A 21,448-nucleotide genomic window follows, 5' to 3' on the forward strand; every position below is an offset into this window, starting at 1 on the left:
TTCAGTCACGGACAATTGTATGTTGCTCTCTCCAGAGGTCCATCTTTTCATTCACTCACAGTGGTATCCACAAACCCACCCCATTTGGACAACTGTGTCGTTCAGGAAATGTTCACCCATCAATACATAATTATGCGGCGTATGCTACGCCGCGGGTTGGCTAGTACTATAATAATACGCTTTACTAATCCGACCTAAAACAAGCAAAGCTCTAGTCAAGTGACAAATGGACAATTAAATATTAAGTAGCAAACCATCAGTCCCAAATAACACACCCATCTACTCTAATCCATACTAATCATCATAATACATAGTATAAGCAATGAACACACAACAGTTCAATTAATGCCTATGTAAGCTGGCCGGTAATCACACCAAGTTTTCAACATTTAATTTTGATCAATACACTACAAAGGGTGTGCATGTTTATTAACTAGACTTCCATAACATATAAAACAATAGTAAAAGAATCCCCGTAACAGTATAGCACATGCACAGCTAAAAAAATAGCTAAAAACTTCAAACTTCACCAAAGAACATTATCTACATCAAAAAGGGACTCTTAATGTGACATATGAAAAAATAATATTTAAGACAAAAAGGACTGAAGGTGCCTGAAAAGGGACATTTAAAAACAAAAATTAAAAAAAAAAAAAAAGTTAACGGCATCAAATGATTATAATGTCTGGCAGCAGTTATAGCTTTTCACACAGAATTATTATTATATATATTTTTTTTAAATATATAAAGTAAAGCTTACCTTGAACTACGCCCCATGGGTACTGCCTGGCTCTGACAAGTTTATTGCCTACTTTTACTTCTTCTATGCTCCCAACCACAGCAAATGGAAGCAGGGCCTGCAGGTACACATCAGATGTTCAACATAAGTTCAAGATATTACTAAATAAGTAGTGTATTCAGATAATGATTCTATTAACAAATTCATAAAAGGTCCTTGCTTTGAAAAGGGTGGCTAATAAAACCAATGTGTAATGTTTCTTAACTAAGACAACTCCATAAAATGTCAAAGTTAATAATGAACTGCAATGCAACATTTTTAGAAACCACAGCTCCTTCTGGTAATGGTAGCCACAGAGTACATTATGCTTAAAACACAGCTAGTAAATACATTTTTCATTTTTTTCCTCTGTCATTTTGTATAACATTGTAAATTTATTACATTTCCACAAATGATATAAATATCCTGCCACTGACATGAACATAGCCATGAAAACAAACCATGGTGGGACAAAAGTGATAATGGAGGTAGTGGTTGTGTAGAGCTTACTACTGCATTATGTTGAAACTAGGGATGTTCATGGTGCAGCTGAATGCCTCCTCATAACAATTTCTCCAATTTGATGTGCAAGACTAATAAACACATACAGAAAATGCTTATTTCAAGTTACAGTTAGGTCCATAAATATTTGGACAGACAACTTTTTTCTAATTTTGGTTCTGTACATTACCACAATTAATTTGAAATGAAACAACTCCGATGCAGTTGAAGTGCAGACTTTCAGCTTTAATTCAGTGGGGTGAACAAAACGATTGCATAAAAATGTGAGGCAACTAAAGCATTTGTTTAACACAATCCCTTCGTTTCAGGGGCTCAAAAGTAATTGGACAAATTAAATAACTGGAAATAAAATGTTCATTTCTAATACTTGGTTGAAAACCCTTTGCTGGCAATGACAGCCTGAAGTCTTGAACTCATGGACATCACCAGATGCTGGGTTTCCTCCTTTTTAATGCTCTGCCAGGCCTTTACTGCAGCGGCTTTCAGTTGCTGTTTGTTTGTGGGCCTTTCTGTCTGAAGTTGTGTCTTCAACAAGTGAAATGCATGCTCAATTGGGTTAAGATCAAGTGACTGACTTGGCCATTCAAAAAATTTTCCACTTCTTTGCTTTAATAAACTCCTGGGTTGCTTTGGCTGTATGTTTTGGGTCATTGTCCATCTGTATCATGAAACGCCGCCCAATCAAGTTGACTGCATTTAGCTGGATTTGAGCAGACAGCATGTCTCTGAACACCTCAGAATTCATTCAGCTGCTTCTGTCCTGTGTCACATCATCAATAAACACTAGTGTCCCAGTGCCACTGGCAGCCATGCACGCCCAAGCCATCACACTGCCTTCACCGTGTTTTACAGATGATGTGGTATGCTTTTGGATAATGAGCTGTTCCACGCCTTCTCCATACTTTTTTCTTGCCATCATTCTGGTAGAGGTTGATCTTGGTTTTATCTGTCCAAAGAATGTTTTTCCAGAACTGTGCTGGCTTTTTTAGATGTTCTTTAGCAAAGTCCAATCTAGCCTTTCTATTCTGGAGGCTTATGAGTGGCTTGCACCTTGCAGTGCACCCTCTGTATTTACTTTCATGCAGTCTTCTCTTTATGGTAGACTTGGATATCGATACGCCTACCCCCTGGAGAGTGTTGTTCACTTGGTTGGCTGTTGTGAAGGGGTTTCTCTTCACCATGGAAATGATTCTGCGATCATCCACCACTGTTGTCTTCTGTGGACATCCAGGTCTTTTTGCGTTGCTGAGTTCACCAGTGCTTGCTTTCTTTCTCAGGATGTACCAAACTGTAGATGTTGCCACTCGTAATATTGTAGCAATTTCTTGGATGGGTTTTTTCTGTTTTCGCAGCTTAAGGATGGCTTCTTTCACCTGCATGGAGAGCTCCTTTGACCGCATGTTGTCTGTTCACAGCAAAATCTTCCACATGCAAGCACCACACCTCAAATCAACTGCAGGCCTTTTATCTGCTTAATTGATAATGACATAACAACGGACTTGCCCACACCTGCCCATGAAATAGCCTTCGAGTCAATTGTCCAATTACTTTTGAGCCCCTGAAATGAAGGGATTGTGTTTAAAAAAAATGCTTTAGTTGCCTCACATTTTTATGCAATTGTTTTGTTCACCCCACTGAATTAAAGCTGAAAGTCTGCACTTCAACTGCATCTGAGTTGTTTCATTTAAAATTCATTGTGGTAATGTACAGATCAAAAATTATAAAAAAGTTGTCTCTGTCCAAATATTTATGGACCTAACTGTATGTCTGTGTTTATGCATGCTAATAAATCATGTGCTGTACATATTTTCATTTCAGCTTACTGGTGAGTAAGTAATGTCAAAGTAAAATCTGCTATATGTTGTATTTTACCCAATATTAGATTTATCTAATTTTTGGACTTGGGTCAGGGCTAGTTGGTTGTAAGTTATGTCCCGGTACAGGATTCAGGAAATACTTAGACCACTTCACTTTTATTTTTACATTTTGCTATGTTACAAGCTTGTGCTAAATTGTTAAATTTTATTTTTCAAATATATCAAACAAAACTTAATACTCCAGGAATGACAAAGTGAAAGCATGACTTTAGAAATTTCTGTAAATTTATTCAAAATAAAAAAACTATCATATTGACGCAAGTATTCTGACCCTTTGCTATAACACTTAAAACCTTGCTGAGGTGCATCCTCTTCTATTGGTCATCATTGAGATGGTTCTGCACCTTGTTTAGAGTCCATGCACGATCATTTCAAATGATTGGACGTGATTAGGATAGGCCCACATCTGTTTGTATAAGGTCCCACAGTTGGAAGTGTGTATCAGATCAAAAACCAAGCCATGATGGCGAAGGAATTGCCTGCACAGGTTACAGAAAGGATTATGTTGAGGCACAAATCTGGGAAAAGGTTACAAAAAAAATCCTACTGTAGTGCACAGAGCACAGTTCCCGAGAGTACAGTTGCCTTCATAATTCTTAAATGGAAAAAGGTTTGGAACAACCATAATCATTCCTGGAGCTGTCCACCCGGCTAAACTGAGCAACCATGGGAGGAGGGCCATGAGAAGAGAGATGACCAAGTACCCAATGGTCACTCTGGCTAAGCTGCACAGAACCTGTGTGGTGTTGAAAGAAACTTTCAGAAGACAACTGTCACTGCAACACTCAACCAATTTGGGTTTTATTACTGAGACTGCCAGACAAAAGCCTCCCCTCAGTACCTAAAGGACTCTTAGACTGCAAGAAACAAGATTCTCTAGTCTGATGAAACAAAGATTAGTGTCATGTCTGGAGGAAACTGGACATCGCTAATTACCTGTGCTATAGCACTGCAATGATGAAAAATGGTCTGGGCTGCATCATGTTTTGGGGTTGTTTTTCGGCATCAGGAACCTGGAAACTAAACAAGTTTTAGGGAAAGCTGAATGGAGCAAAGTACAGAGATATCCATAATGAAAACCTGCTCCAGAGTGTTCACAAAGCAAAGACAACATAGGAGTGGGCTTACGGACAACTCTGGGAATGTCCTAAAGTTTCTCAGAAAGACAGTGAACTTGAATCCAACCAAACATCTCTGGAAAGACATGAAAATAACTGTCCATCGATGGTCCCCATCCAGCTTGACAGAGCTGGAGAGGATCTGAAAAAGAACTGAAGAAAATCCCAAATCCAGATTTTCAAAGCTTGTCATGTCACACCCAAGAAGACTTAAGGCTGCAATCGCTGTCAAAGGTGTTTCACTAAGTATTGTGTAAAGGGTCTGAATACTTGTGTGATTTCACAAAAAAAAAATAGCAAAAAATTTCTAACATCCTGTTTTCACTTTGTTATTCTGGGGTATTGAGTATTGCTTGATGTGTGGAAAAATTTAGCACAAGGCTGCAACAAAATGTGAAAAAACTGAAGGGGTCTGAATGCTTTATGAATCCACTGTATGTAAAATGAAAAAAGAAAGTGAGAAAATATGCACTTTTTCTTGTATGACTAAATATTCAGGCAAGGTTATCTTTTCAAAATTATAATTTGGCCTGCCTTTTCACTTGCCCTAATGTATGAGGTAGTAGTACTGGGTTATTCAAAAACCCTGGAAAAATAATTAGAATATTCATTATAATGGTTTTTTTTCTAAACCTAAATGAATAACTTTACAACAAGTACAAAGTTTTGTGTATATTTAAAATTCATTTGTGCTACAATACCACTTTACAGTTAGACATCCTGTCCCAACAAGGCTTGACATAGTTAATTAGTAAGTAATTAGAGATAATTCCTTTTGAGCATTTCCGCTCATTTGCAATGATCATCAGTCCTAAGCCTTGCTTAAAATATACAGTAAAGCCTGCTATTTCCCCTGTACGCCTCTTTACATGTACTTACATTCATTGAAGCATTTATCTCTGTAACAGCTTCATCATCTGTAGGAAACTGGTAAATCTGAACTCCATTGCTGACTAGTTCACTCATTATCTTGATTTTGAATTTGTGCAGTTCACTTTTTGAAATGGTATCTGCTTTAGCAATAATAGGTATTATATTCACCTGTAAAGAAAAAAAGCAAAAAGACGACAAATTCTTTAATAAAATTGCAATTATGCCATGCCATTCAAATGTCACGATGCATTTAATCATAACATTTGCTCAAACAATAAATGACTGAAACAAATATTTATAACACTGTGGTCAAGAAGAGAAGACCATTCACTCCATTATGCTCATGTGGTCAACTATAGCTAAGCTGTCTTGCTTTGGATGCATTTCCCCATTAATTTCCATTGAAGTCCTAGAGAACAAAAATTACAACACAGCACCATGACAAATATTGATAAGTAGACTATCACACTGTGTAATGAATACAAATGAATGGAAAATTGTGTGAAAGGATTACTGTTGTAATGTTTCTTTCCTGCCTCAATTTAATTTGTCTTTCACTGCGATAAATTAAACTAGCAGGCTATACAAACCAGGAAAGAGGATCAGACAATGTATGCAGCACAGTAATTAGTTAACGGTAACCTACAAAAGAAAACTAAAAACACAGACCAAAAGATCTCCTCAAGAGTAGGATTAAAACAACACTCTCAAGCCTACTTTATCCAATTCAGGGTCATTGGGGAAGGAAGCCTATCCGGAGAGCATTAGGTGCAAAGCGGGGAAACATTCTGTAAAGGGAGCAAGCCCCATTGCAAAACACATTCTTTCACACACTCTTATATTCACACTGAACCAATCTGGAATTGTTAACACGTCTTTGGGGATGTGGCAAGGAAACTGGAGCACAGACATGATTCTGCATGTGAATGGTAAAAATGTTAAAAATCACAAACATGTAAACCTATTAAGATGCAGGTGCGATTTTAAGACCTACTATTATTTCTTTGGTACTGGGATACTAATGCATTTTACACTGAAGATAGTGTTTATGTATTGCTCTAGTACATGCAACCTAAATAGAGAAAAAATTGATTCTACAATAATGAACTGCATCAACTATTAGCTATAGTACATATACAATTAAAATTTAAAACAAATTTTAGCAGGCCAATTCATTTTTTCTGGTTGCAATCACAACAAAAGAAATACATTATTTGTAAATTGTTACAGGTATTCCGGACTTTATATTACACATTAAGTTATTTGCAAGTAACTTCAAAAAGGGCAGAATATTATGTAAAATTTGAGCTTAGTCTCTAACTGATTGAGCTGATTATTCCAAGGAAGTAAAACCTCCTTAAAGACCAGATAACTATTAAAACAGCACAAATTATATCTAAGTATTTCTAAATGAAATTAAGTGGTTAGGTAATTTTTCCATACACTAAACCAAAGTCATATGAGTAATGCTAAAGATTTTTTAATAATAAATGTAATTCTTCCTAAAACTGAATCACAAAAAGCTGTTCACCAACTTAAATAAGCCAGTCTAACAACTTTCACCTTCCTCAATACCTCCCGGATAACAAGCTCTGGTAAAATTCTGATTGACAGTTATGTGCATTTAAGATGCTACCATAACATTAGAGACATGCAAGTGCTTATTCAGGCTACAGTAATCCCTCGCTACTTCGCGGTTCACTTTTCGCGGATTCACGACTTCGCGGGTTTTTAAATACAAGTGATTGCCCGCCTATCGCGGAAGTTATGTTCCAGACCCATCAGCAACAGGAGAAAATCCACGATATAGAAAGACCATATAAGTAAACATTTTTATAGTTTAAGCCTTAAAATACCCATCCCACATGCTTTAAACACATGTAAACTTATAAAACACACTTTGTTAACACATATGATATGTGGATGTCAGGCTAAGGATTATAAAACATTTTAACTTCACGAAAGACAAGACAGTGAGACAGGAAAATAGGTGCTGTACATGCTTTTAAATTATTGACACGCAGAGCGACAAGCAGCACAAAGTCCACTTCTCCTTAGCGTTCATTCAGCTCCCCACCCCCTTGACAATGCGAAGTGGCAGGAGCGTACTGCGCCTCCGGGGAGGGGGGTTTGAGCGAACGTGCGTTCAGCCCTCACACACCCCCACTCCTCCTCCTCCTTCCCAACGCGCAGAGCGACAAGCAGGCATTTTGGCAGAAGCAGCACAAAGTCCATTTCTGCTCAGCGTGAGTTCAGCTGCCCCCCTTCACAAAGCGAGTGCAGACACAGACGTCTGATCGCTGCGTGCAGTGTGCAGTGTTGGTCTGCGGTGTTTAAGAATGTAGAAAGTGTTTAAGAGCATAGGAAGTGTTTATAAGATTGTGGGAAAGGTTAACAAGAGAGTGAGAAAGGTTTATAAGAGTGTGGGAAGGGTTTATAAAGCCTTAAAATATGTATAAATAATAAAATAAATATAGGTCGCTACTTCGCAGATTTTCACCTATCGCGGGGGGCTCTGGAACGTAACCCCCGCGATAGGTGAGGGATGACTGTATATACTAACTCCAGCCTTCTCAGTATTAGAAAGCTGCAGTCTGCACCTCTCAGCAAATATGCCTTTAGCTTTGCTGTGTCTATTCTAAGGAACTTTCTTCGTACGTCAGCAAGTGAAACTGTCAGTTGTAATTTTATGTACACTCTGAAATTGCTCTCTTCTGTAATTTATTGTTGCTTCTCTGGTTTAAACAATGAAAAATTAAATCTAAGTCCAGGTGATCCAAGTAGAATACACTCTATTAATGGTTTTATCATGAGATTTGTCACTAAGCACAAAATGAAAGATGTCTATGAAATTATTATTTGGATTTATTAATCTTATTCCATATACACAAGATGGGAAGAAAAATGTATGCTGTGTTTATTACAAGGTGTCGCAGAGAAAGAAAAAGAAACTTTTCACCCATTAGTAAAAGAGGGCACATGTATTCACTCCATCCAAATTACACTACTAATTTCACTAGGTAAACTGCTGTGAATTCAGTTTAAGAATTAAGCATTTCTTAATGCATTTTCTGTTAAGGAGAAAGCAGATTAAAATGCTTAAGGATCTGAAGCCCTTATGAAGTGTACAATGCATGTACACATTCACACTTGTAGACATTTCATGAGAATGTGGTTCAGATGATAAAAATACTTGTTCATATTTAAGAAGATCTGATAATACATCTCATAGAAAAATCAGTGGGAATATCTCACATGGGTTCAAGTCCAACAGCTGAGTGAAATTCTACAGTATACTTTACTATGCAGTACAAATAACCTCCAAAAATATTTATCATTGAGGTAAGACTCCCACTGATGAAGAGTATGATATGTGTAGAAAGACAAAATGGGGGTGTCAAAGCCCTGAAAAAAATGACAGAATGAGAAAGCAGAGAACATCACATACAAACTGACAATAATAAAAATTCTTTACATTTATATAGCGCTTTCTCACTACTCAAAGCGCTCTCCACATTGGGAGGACCCGGGAAGCAAACCCACAATCTCCTTACTGCAAAGCAGCAGCACTACCACTGTGCCACCTGTGAGGGTCAACATATGCTGTTCCATTGGTGCAGGTGATCAGCTTCCTCTGTGTGTGACAGATACCACAAGAAAAGTGAGAAAAGAGGCAGTCAAGGAGTCCTGCAACCAATCTCTTTCCAAGAAGGGCAAATATGGAGAAGGTCTGACACAACTGCCATTGTGGAAGAATGTCAGAAATGAAAACAGATCATGGCCACAAGGGGATAGAAGAGGACATACAGTATATTAAAGTGTAGCAATTCCCTATTCCCCACAACTACACAGACTCCTTGAGAGGTGTGAGCTAGGTTAGTTAATTGAAAGAATATCAGAGACCACTACAACAAGCTCTTTGTTGGTACACCCATAGAAAAAGGAGGACTGGACCATTTACTTTCATCACATAGCTAGAACGTACCCCAGAACAGGGTTTAAAGCTGTTCTCACAGATAGAAGTCCTGTGTGGAGTAGGCATGCAGGTGTGGGCTAAACAGAATGAAGAATGTCCAGTCTTGAGAAAGAATGGAGTATGGAGTATTTTAATAAGGTGCATTGAGTGGGTAAGTAAACAATCTATTTCACTTCACCAGACAGATGCTCAAGAATTACTTAACCAGATCCAGCAAGGCTGCAATTCTTGTTATTTTCTTATTATTTTGTACTTTACTCCTTGTGTTCATCCCTTCTGTGTGCATATTTTGCCTTTTTTGTATATTCTGTCCTTTTGGGAATTTATCGGTGTTTTCAGAATTCAATGAGAGTGCTCCCTAGAGGTCAAACCATTAAGTGTTTTAACACTACTATTGATTTAGTCCTTTTCCATCTTCTTAAAATCTGTTACCTACTTTGGATCCCACTACTCATTCAAAAACATTCCCATATAAATTTATACTAGGGAAATTGCAGTCACCAAATCTCTTTACAGTTTATCTTTGAATGCAAGTCTGCACAAGGTACACATGCAAACTGCACACAGTTTTTGGGGCATGTCAGAGGAAAATAAACCAAAATTCAGCCAGGTAATAGTTACTCAAAAGTGACAGGGTGACTTGATGTGCTACAGAGCCATCCAGTCCAAGTCTAGTGACTTTGAAACTCTGAGGTCTTCTTATATTCTTAAAATACAAGTAAGAAATCTTTTATTAAATAGAAAAAAAGGCTTAAATATTGTTCTTAAACAACTGATAAGTACTGCATCTGGAGGAACTGATTAACTGGGCTAAAAAATGCACACTTGCCCAATGTTTGTAGTTCAGGTGGATAAAAGGAAATTTCATATTACTGTACCTTGCTGTCTAGCTTTTTCATGGTAACCAAGTCCAAGGATTTGAGGGAGTGTCCTGTTGGGGCGATGAAGTAAAGGCAAACATGAATTCTTGTGTCATGGTAGTTGAATAAAGATCGCTTTATCTTCAGTTCTTCTTGAAGGTAACTCTCAAATTGTGTATCAATATAGTCCACGATGGGCTTGTAACTGGACAAAAGAGAAAGAAGATGAGGAAAAAAATAAACAGCACCTAAATGGATACACTCCAGCAACAGGAACTATAAACCAGAGATCACCAAGCATATCATTAGAAGCCTTTGAAGTTTTTAAATGCAACTTTAATCCTGCTATTATCAGATTCTCCGTTAACAATTTTCCTGCTTAGTCAAACAACTTTATCAATTATGCAAACAAAACACCTCTAAAATCCTTTAAAATCTTTATTATATTGCATAATTGTTGGCAAGTACAGTATATGCTCTAAGAAATGAAACCTTATCCTTCAAACACATTAATAAAAAATATCTGCCAAGATTAAAATTCACAAATAATTGACAAGGATAGAAATCTAAAAACATTCTGTATTCTACCTTAAAATATCAGCTTAGGAGATCTTGGTATTGAAGTCAGGTCGGAATCTCATGTGCTACATGCAACAAATTAAATGCTTGTCATCTGACAACCAGGGCAGAGGATACGTTAATGGTCACAAATAGCTGACAAGCTCTACTTACCAAACGACTTTAAATTTTGGTGATAATCATGCGTTACGTATGTATGCGATTTTCTGCAATTATAGCAACTTTTTTCAATAATACAACAGTACAATTTGGGGTAATGGGAAATAGGTAAAAACATACAGGTTGGTCCAGATCTAATTATGCAATTATTGCATTGATTAAAAGTTGCATAGTTAGATCTGGACCACCCTATATAATGCTTTATTGTTTACTTTACAGAACATTTTAATTAAATCACCTATGAAGTAATATTATATTTTAAACAAAACCCACAAATGATTTAAACTAAAGTTTGAACCAAGAATATGTATTGTATGTCAACCTTAAGTTTAATGATAATCACACAGTACCTCAAAGAGTTAGAAAAAGTATAATAGCACAAAAACTAACCACTAACTGATGACTATGAGGAACTGTTTAGTGCCACTTGCCATCTCCAGCAACTGTATTCCCTGAAAGGGCACAGCTCAGATGTGTACTTCGGAACACTGGAAATTAAAAGCAGCTGGTTTTACTGCTCAGCAAAAAAGCCATCTTTCAATTTAGCTGCTTACCTGTGATGAATCTTATTTGTGTGGCTGCATGCATCAGCATACACGGCAATAGTGTTAGTGACGATTGCTACGTATTATTCACATTAAAACTATTTTGCTCCATTCATAAGTAAAAAACTAAAGTCACTATGTAAAAATTAACAGAAGGTCAGTTTAAAACATAAGTATATTTAGGTTTTATGTGCTTATTCATATCAGTGCAAATGCAGTTATACAAGACCAGTCTGTATTAAGAAAAATACTTTACGTTCTAAAGTTCTTTAAAACAAATATATATATTTTCTCATGGCTTCATAGATTCATTCATACATTAAATTCTCCAAATCTATTTGTTCAATTTCATGGCTATGGATGGTTTGGAAAGACTGTAGCAAGGCACCTGCCTGGACTAGAAACAACTTATCCTCTCAGTGTAATGGTTCAGAATGCTGTCTGAATTTATCAACATAAGACGACTATAGTGAAATACCAAGCAGCACATTTATGATATGGAGTCAGTGCTTTTGCTAATACTGAAGCCACAGAACTCTGGAGTAACATCATCAAATTCCAGTCCAGACACTATGATAGGAGGGTACTCTCTCTCTAAAGTGGTTTACTGCCTCACAATCAACACTATAGGGATATACTCTTGCTTACCAAGTCCCTGTATAATTATTTGATGCAAGATGCTCTTAAATTCACTGAAACAACCAACATGCTTAAAATGATATCACGATGTTATTATGCACTAATGTACAGATTTCCTTTGGATTGTTTTCATTTAAACAAAAACATCACATTTTTTTAAGTTGAGATTTCGGGTTTGCCATGTGTAACTATTTTAAAAAGCAGATTTATGCTTCTTTTTGGAACAAGATCAATATTCATATCTAGTCTTACTGTTTTCCCCTAGATAATAAAATAATCTGGAAATGTCAACTGCTTACCTTTCTTCTTTGTTAATCTGATCTCCAAATCCTACAGTGTCTACAATTGTAAGCTTTAAATGGACATTACTCTCCTTTAAGTCATATGTTCTGGGGCGTAAATACACTCCATTTTGGTAATGGCTTGCCTCTTCATTTTCAAAAGTTGTGTTGAAAAGTGTATTCATCAAAGTTGATTTGCCAATACCGGTCTCGCCTAAAAAGTACAAAAAAGCCTTTTCAAATATAGGTTAAGATATTATAGTTATATTTTTATACTCAAAAACAAACATAAAACTGAATTGTGAAACACAGTACTTTTTTCAAATACTGTAAATTACCTTTTACATTCAGCCCAGTATGCAAATATAAAATAGGCAGAAAAATACCACTGTGTTTAAAATGCAGAGTGGTACAGCATGTTGCATGTATAATAGTCAGTACACAGGTCTACAATCATTAACATTTCATCCATCTATACAATAGGAATACCAATAGCTGTCAACATACCTGAATGCAGTATCATTATTTTATGCATAATGCACCTTAGTTGAAAGGAAACTACCACAAAAAAGTATTCGTTCCCTGGATGGATGGATAGAACTACTACCTTGAGGGGGCTCCAAACTGTGTCCCATAACTAAGACTGCCTTTATAATTATCTTATTGATTCAGCAGGACTTTCTTAAAGTGATCTTACCAGCCTAGCCACCACAGTGTAGAAAATCACACTGGCCATCACAGAGTTGTAAAAGATGTGAATTTCACCTTTTATTCTAAATTTTTGATGTTGCAGGTTTCCGAGTTCCAAACCAGAATCTAATATTAGCATAAAAGCCCCAAAGTGAACAAATAAAATTATTTAAAACATATATAAAAATTATCTATAGAACAAAGTTATCCAACATCAAATGGCACTGTGTAAAAAAAGTAACTGACTCCAAGTTAATTCAACTCAATTAAACAGATGAAGAGTTAGCTGAATGAATGCTGCCAGCCTGGACTGCAGCTAGCCATGTTAAATATAAATCTTACTTATTTTGACCATTACTATCCAAGTGAAGTTGCCAGCCCAAATTCTTATCAAGTACATAATCCCATGATAAAATTCATTCCTGAAGAGAACACAAAAAAATTGTCATCTGTCACCCTAGAAAAGATTGCAAAGCCATTTTTAAGATTGCAAGACTCAAAAAAAAAATACAATAAGAGCAATTATCTACAATTGGAAAACCTTTGGAACAGTAGCGAATCTTCCCTGAAGGGGCTGACCAGACAAAATTACAACAAGAGTACAGCATTATCAAGGAATACCAAAGGATCCTATAAAACATCCAAAAAACTGCAGGCTTCTCTTATCTCACCAAAGGTCAGTGTTCATTCCTCCACAACCAAAGACAATGAACAAAAATGGGCTTCATTTACAAGTATCAAGCAGAATCCACTGCTAACCAAGAAGAACAGAAATGCTTGGCTCTTGTTTTTCAGTAAGCACCAGGAAGATACCAAAGCCTTTTCGGAGAATGATCTATGGACAAAAAGGGTGCTTTCAGAACAATGTGGATCCCATTATACCTAAAATAAAGCAAATACAGCATTTTGCCTAAGCACATCATACCAACAGTCAAACATGTTGGTGGTAGTGTAATGGTGTCGGGACGCCATAATTTAAGGAATCATGACTTCTAGTATTAGAATTTTTTTTTTTTAGCATTTGAAGACTTTGTTTTGTGGATATTTCCCTAAATACTAATGTTTTTTAATGCTGGGGTATTTTGTTGTTAAGGTGAGTTAGTTTTATGATTTAATTGATTTAATGATTGCATTTACTTTTTCCACACAGGTTCATCTGGTATTGTATAACTGTTTGTTCAATAAATTATATAACTAAAATGTGCTTTTGTTCACTTTGGTGTGCTTTATATAGTATTAGATTTTGGTTGAGGACCTGAAATTATATGTCTAAATTTTCAACAACAGATGAAATCAGGAAGGGGACAAACACTTGTTCATGGCACTATAACTCTTTATAGTGCAACTTGTTTGATGCTTCTAAGGACTTCAATATCTCCTTCAATTATACTGTACTTTCAATTAAATAAAATTGTCAAAGAAACAGATGTTCTTCTTTATTAAATAAAATCCATTGTTCAAAATGTTTACCAACAGATGTAATGGACTTACTGTAATCAATTTCTGAAGATACATTGATATACACATTTAATATACAAACTACAGAAGAATAACATTACAGAATCAGTACAGAGATGTATACATACTTATTCTTGCATACTGTATGTGTGTGCATGCAAGCATTAGTGTAAATTGTTTTCCTTTTTATTTTAAATTAAATTTACTTACCCACACATAATATATTAAAACAGAATCCCTGAGTTACGGATTTACTGACTAACTGATCTGGAAGACTATCAAATCCAACATGACCACCAAGATTTAGATTCCTTTTCTCCTCACTCTGCGGAAACAAAAATAAAAACATGAAGTTCATAAATTCTTAAACCTACAACAAGTAAGATTCAGAAATATGCATTTACTGTTAAATACCAATTATTTCACTCTCTTGCTTAAGTGTTCCAGAGAATCACTTTGTTTTCGAAATAAAATATTTAACCTTGGTCAGAAAAACCAAGATTCTTAATTACAGAAAATCTATACAAACATAGGTATGCTTATGAGTCTAATAAAAATGACTGGTCAAAAGGTAACTAATAAAATAATCAGTGCCTCATCACTATTTAATCTGCCTCTTTAGTTTACATTTTTTGTTGACTTCTATTATCTTACCAAATGATTATGTCTGACCTTTACACTTTGATATAAAACATTAATTAAGTGATTGTAGATTTTTTTTGATAATGCCTTACCATTGGCAGTCTTCAATAGCCTATAAGTTAGCACCAAACATGAAACTGATTTTCCTACTCATAACATCAAAATTAAAAGATTAGATGGACAAGTATATTGGACACTTGTCTCTATCTGTTTTGCACACCAGTGACAAATTTGTTTTTGCAACTAAGCCATGAACTAATATCTTTTAACATTTAATGGTCCAAATGATCTGTAGAATTAAGCTGCAAGACATCACAGTGCATGCAGCAGATTGTCTACAGCACAACCACACTTTCCTATATGCTTAAATGTACATTATAGTATGAGCATTTGAATGTGAAATGAACATTTTATAAACTATATTCATCTTTGTACTAACCCACAAACTGTTATGGGACACTGTAGGATTTTTTTCATCTACAGTCTAACTATACTTGTGTATGACTTTGTGGAACAGCTTATTTTACTTAAATTGCTCCTACTGTCCTCAATTTTCAAATGAGCGAATAGTGAAGTTTTCAGAATAATAAATACTTTTTGTTGGCCAGACAAACATTCGTACAACATAATGTTTAACAGATTTTGTTTTAACAAAATGTAAATTTCACTATAACAAATGTTTTTCCAACCAACTGGCCACAAAAGATAATGATGTGATGCAAAAAAAAAAAAAAACACCACCTTCATCCCATACCTACACTTTCACCTAGTCTTGGCAACCGTGCAACAGGCGATTTCCTTCTTGGCAGACCAAAAGAAAGTGAGAGTCTATTGCGAAAGTGTGCAGATACTGTACTGTTTGAATTTTATACCGCTGCTCAAAGTTTTCTTTGTAATGAACAAAAAAAAAAAAAGTAAGAAATGATGTCAGTTTACACTAGGATTGGGGGCGGGGGATGGGACACATCTAACATCTCATTTACATTCTGTATTCATACCTGTATTTCTATAAATAAAAAAAAACTAAATAATGCTTCATATTCAAATAAAATATATTTTTGCAGTTTAAGAAGCACTTTTTTTAATACAGGTATTGTCAAGCTTGGCTCATAGAGTTGCATGAGAGACACAAAGGTGAGTTCTGGTTTTCAAGGAAAATTTGCCCTTGTACAGTGTCAAGACATTATTCAAAACAGGAGCTGTTACTTCAGCACTCAAACACACGAGATAGGAGCCCTGACATGGGCAGTTATCCTGCTTTAGCTCCCATCTTCAGATCCGAACACCACCAGCAGCTTGAAATCACCACTGTGGCAGACTAGGACAGTGCAAGAAGGAGAAAGTCAAAGCCCAGTGTTAAATGTTCTAAATATCGTGCAACAAGCACGTTCCGCGGTATGACTAATCCTGCAGAGGACAAACAATTATTTTGCCCTTGGTTTATCGTTTACCAGATGCGAAACAGCAGCAAGGGGACTGTCCTTCCTCTACTACCATTAAGAGAAGGCGAATCACCAACAACCCTGGTCACAACAGTATATGTATTTTCCCCAAATTAGTTATAATAAAATTTCCGTTATAAAGAGATATTTTTACGGTCCCAATAGAATTTCGTTACAATGGGATTTAAGCTGTATAAAAGGTTAACAAATACTTTACTGTAAAAGCCACAATGTATTGTCATACACAAAACATAAAATATGGTCACCAAACCTTTTAACTAACATACTTGAACAAACACATTTCTGTAATGAACCATTCAAGTTTTATCAATTGGTTCGGATGACAGCTTCCCTGAGACATAGACGTCTGGCCTGATGTCGATGGAAAAATTAAAAAAGTGGGTGGCAAGCTTTCCCTTTTTGAGACAAATCTATAGAATTAATTCATATGGCTTTGGAAAACATCTTGCATCACCCCAGTCCCAAAGGTATTACGTCCTAGTGAACTGAATGACTTCCGGCCTGTCACTCTGACATCACATGTGATGAAGACCATGGAGTGGCTGCTGCTTCACTACCTGAGGCCACAGGTCTGCCACGCCCTCGACCCTCTGCAATTCACATACCAGGAGAAGGAGGGAGCGGAGGATGCCATCATCTACATGCTACACCGAACCCTCTCCCATTTGGACAGAGGCAGTGGTGCTGTAAGAATTAGGTTTTTGGACTTCTCTAGCACCTTCAACACCATCCAACCTCTGCTCCTTAGGGACAAGCTGACAGAGATGGGAGCAGATTCATACCTGGTGGCATGGATCGTGGACTATGTTACAGACAGACCTCAGTATGTGCGTCTCGGGAACTGCAGGTCTGACATTGTGGTCAGCAACACAGGAGCGCCGCAGGGGACTGTACTTTCTCTGGTACTGTTCAGCCTATATACATCGGACTTCCAGTACAACTCAGAGTCCTGACACGTGCAAAAGTTCGCCGATGACACTGCTATCATAGGCTGCATCAGGAGTGGGCAGGAGGAGGAGTATAGGAACCTAATCAAGGACTTTGTTAAATGGTGCGACTCAAACCACCTACAACTGAACAACAGCAAAACCAAGGAGCTGGTGGTGGATTTTAGGAGGACCAGGCCCCTCATGGACCCCGTGATCATCAGAGGTGACTGTGTGCAGAGGGTACAGACCTATAAGTACCTGGGAGTGCAGCTGGATGATAAATTGGACTGGACTGCCAATACTGATTCTCTGTGCAAGAGAGGACAGAGGCGACTATACTTCCTTAGAAGGCTGGCATCTTCAACATCTGCAATAAGATGCTGCAGATGTTCTATCAGACAGTTGCGGCGAGCACCCTCTTCTACGCGGTGGTGTGCTGGGGAGGCAGCATAAAGAAGAGGGACGCCTCACGCCTGGACAAACTGGTGTAGGCATGGAGCTGGACAGTTTGACATCCATGGCAGAGCGACGGGCACTGAGCAGGCTCCTGTCAATCATGGAGAATCCACTGCATCCACTAAATAGTATCATCTCCAGACAGAAAAGCAGCTTCAGCGACAGACTGCTGTCAATGTCCTGCTCCACTGACAGACTGAGGAGATCGTTCCTCCCCCACACTATGCGACTCTTCAGTTCCACTTGGGGGGGTAAATGTTAACATTATACAAAGTTATTGTCTGTTATACCTGCATTGTTATCACTCTTTAATTTAATATTATTTTTTATCAATATGCTGCTGCTGGAGAATGTGAATTTCCCCTTGGGATTAATAAAGTATCTATGTATCTATATGTTACTAGTCAAAAACTGTCACATCAGAAACAGTACAGTCTGAAATTATTAGGTGACCAACAAAAAAAGCAAAAATTTGGAGATAACCATATAATATTACAAAAAACATAACAGACAGCCTAATTCAAGTTTCCTGTTAAATTTCACACATCAGTTTTATAATGCTTTGATAGAGTATAGTTTAAAGAAAACAGTAAAAAATAAGTAAGACTAAAAATTTCAAAAGGAATAGGGACCAATAACTCCATTAAAGAGCTGCCTACATACAGTAAAAAAGCTCAATTATTTATTTATGGGATGCCACCAAGGCCTTATCTCTCTGCATTGATCTCATTCTTCCTCCTCACACCTGTGTTCAACATAAGATAATTCTTGCTAGAGGCAGATTTTCACCTTGATAACTACCATTATGCAAAAATCCCTTTGTCAGTTCATTGCTCTATATGCACACAATATCTCTACAATGCACAAGACATATCTGCCAAGCGATGTGCTCATAAACAAGACAGCTAGTTTGTGTTAAAAAGCAACTAAAGCCAAACACAAGAAAGATTTACAAAACATAAAAAGTGACCTGTACTTCAATCAAAGCTACACAATTTATTACTACACAGCACATCTCAAACATTTGTTTCCGGATGGCTGACAATGTGATATGGAGCTCAAGTTTACATTCTTGCGGAGCTGATGTAATCTTCCTCAACTAATAGGGGGGCCTCCAGTTACCCAAAACTGTTTAGACTACCACAGCAGGTCAGAACTCCACCTTTTAAAACACTTGACAAAGTTTGTTTCTCTAGGTTAATGCAACTCTGATCAACTATAAAGCCAGAAAAAAAAAAAAAATCTGACTTGCATCTCTGCCCCTGCAATATGCAAACTAATGTGCCTTGACAGTTTTAACATTACATCGGCTAACAGATTATCACAAATGCAACAGGATTACTGTAATAAAATTCCTACTTAGGAGTAAAATCTCTGGATACATTACAGAGAGAAAAAAGTGTAGAGTTTTCATTTTATGACACACTGCACCAAAATGAGACAATGCCACATACCCAAGTCAGGAAAAAAAGATAAATATCATCTTTAAAAGACAACTTCTAGTATATAAAAATTCAGGGATGCTCGGATTATTTTTTTTTTTTTTTAGGACCGATGCCAGTCACTGATTTCAATACCAATTCCAATATTTTGTTAAATCGCTTAAAAAACTTTCAACATTAAGCTTTTGCATAACCAGACGCTTTGAAGCTGTATATTCTATGTTAGGGTTAACCTTGGTATTTTTATAACTAAAAAGGCTTAGACCACAGGTGCTGCCTGTTCATTTTTTTTTTAACACGCTTATTGCTCAATGACCACAAAAATACTAAAATAAAATTCCCTTAAATACATACTTTTAACTAATAAAATATATACAGAAAATATTTAACCATTAATACATATGACATGCTTCTTATAATAACAAGGTTTCATATTGTTTAATTTCTTCCGTAATGTACATACTTACCTGAAACAAAACTTAAAACGTAGTTTTCACCATTCACCTAACAAAACAATATACATTCTCACCTATTGATTTAATTAATTGATACTGGCAGTTTAATACTGCTTAATTGTAAATATACATGCACTTAAAAAAGTTTTCAATCATTTTTAAATATTAATTGTGCAACAGCTTTTTTTGCTGCTACAATATACATGTAATATTTATATAGGTGTTTTTTTATTTTGGTAACAGTGTACTAGCTAAACATACTTTGTTCTTAAGGTGTAATCATAAATATGGATTACCATTTTAATTATGCAGTACTTGTTTCTTACCAAAACGTTTACTATATGACACACACAAACAAATAGTAGACAGTATAAAAACAGCTAATCTATCAAATATAAGAAGATCCAAGGCTAACAAGCCAAGCAAATCTATAAGTAAAATAGACTAATTTTGCCTTTAAGCTGACCGGCCTATTTACTAGGCAGAAATGTCAAATTTACATTCAACTTTTTGTAATTGAACATGTGAGCTGCTATACTAAACGTAAGCTCACTCGCCATTCAAAAAAAGACAAACAAGTGTCTGTCTTATTTAAAAGGACAAAATAAAAAGTCATGAATTCAATAAAGTATCTTTTCTTGCTGTTTGTCTAAAATTTACAGGACAACTCTTCTGACTCCTTTCTCTCAGTTTATTACCGTACTTCACTTTCATTAATGTTTCAGTATTCTCACTCTCTGGTATACAGTGTGCCTTGCTGATCTCGGTTTACAGGAAAAAAAAAAAAAAAGAGAGACATGTGCAAGCTGAATTACCGCAACACCCTGTGGATGGATAGAGAGATGCTTTATTTGACCCAATTAAATTACTTCAAGGTTATAAAAAATAACAGCTGATAAAATTGTGTTTTGTTATCAGCCAATTTACCAACTGAGTGGGGAAGGAAAAAAAATCCACCAATTTAGATCTTTGGCCAATCAATCAGATTATCACTATAAAAATCCCTTCTAAGCATTGTCTGTACCTGCTTACTGTAATGTAGGGTATAAGAAAGCCAGTGCTTATCCAGAAACAAAAAAGTATAAACTGAATATAAATCTAGATGAGACACTACACCAAAGCAGGGCACAAACACACACACATACATACATTATGAAATGGACAATTAATATAATGTGGGAGGAAACCTAGAGAGAACCCACACTAACACAGAAAACTCCACAAAGGTCATGGCCAGGTCAGGACCTAAACCTAGTTCTCTGGAGCTGTAACATTATAGTGATAACCACTGTGCCACTTAGTCTTTAAACTTTAAAACAAGTGTTTATATATCATTTCTACAAAATAATAATGAAGAGTACACTATAAATAACTCAATACATCAGCTTATAGTAAGAGCCAATGTCTGTGGCAAACACTATATCTCTGGAATATTCATAAACTTTGTCATTCCTTAGTAGATCTTAATCACATTCAACAGGAAGGATGTCACATTTCAGAAGTCACAATTATTACTGTTTTAGTATTATTTTCTAGCAATGAATAACATATTCACATTTATTCATCCTGAAGTTCAGAAGTGATGAGCAAGAGTACAACTGAAATACATTTTTGACTTGATTCGGATTTTCAGTTCTCTCATTCTCCATCTACATGGGGGTTTTCTCCAGCTGTTCCAGCCTTCCATCTGCATTCCAAAAAGACAT

The 21,448-nt window shown here is 36.3% G+C and overlaps 1 protein-coding gene across 2 annotated transcripts in view; it reads right to left on the reverse strand.

The window, feature by feature from the left end:
* The window catches only part of septin8a (septin 8a), an 86,633-nt gene that overhangs the window by 43,176 nt on the left and 22,009 nt on the right, over positions 1–21,448 (reverse strand). For both annotated transcript variants that reach the window (XM_051933978.1, XM_028812748.2), the window contains exons 2-6: positions 14,566–14,680; positions 12,226–12,421; positions 10,023–10,209; positions 5,175–5,336; positions 761–857 (exon numbers count right to left, since the gene is read on the reverse strand). In XM_051933978.1, the coding sequence (XP_051789938.1) occupies positions 761–857; positions 5,175–5,336; positions 10,023–10,209; positions 12,226–12,421; positions 14,566–14,680 (757 nt within the window). The remainder of the gene's footprint in view (positions 1–760; positions 858–5,174; positions 5,337–10,022; positions 10,210–12,225; positions 12,422–14,565; positions 14,681–21,448) is intronic.

The sequence above is a fragment of the Erpetoichthys calabaricus genome, chromosome 11, assembly GCF_900747795.2.
Source record: "Erpetoichthys calabaricus chromosome 11, fErpCal1.3, whole genome shotgun sequence".
In the NCBI taxonomy this organism is placed as follows: domain Eukaryota; kingdom Metazoa; phylum Chordata; class Cladistia; order Polypteriformes; family Polypteridae; genus Erpetoichthys; species Erpetoichthys calabaricus.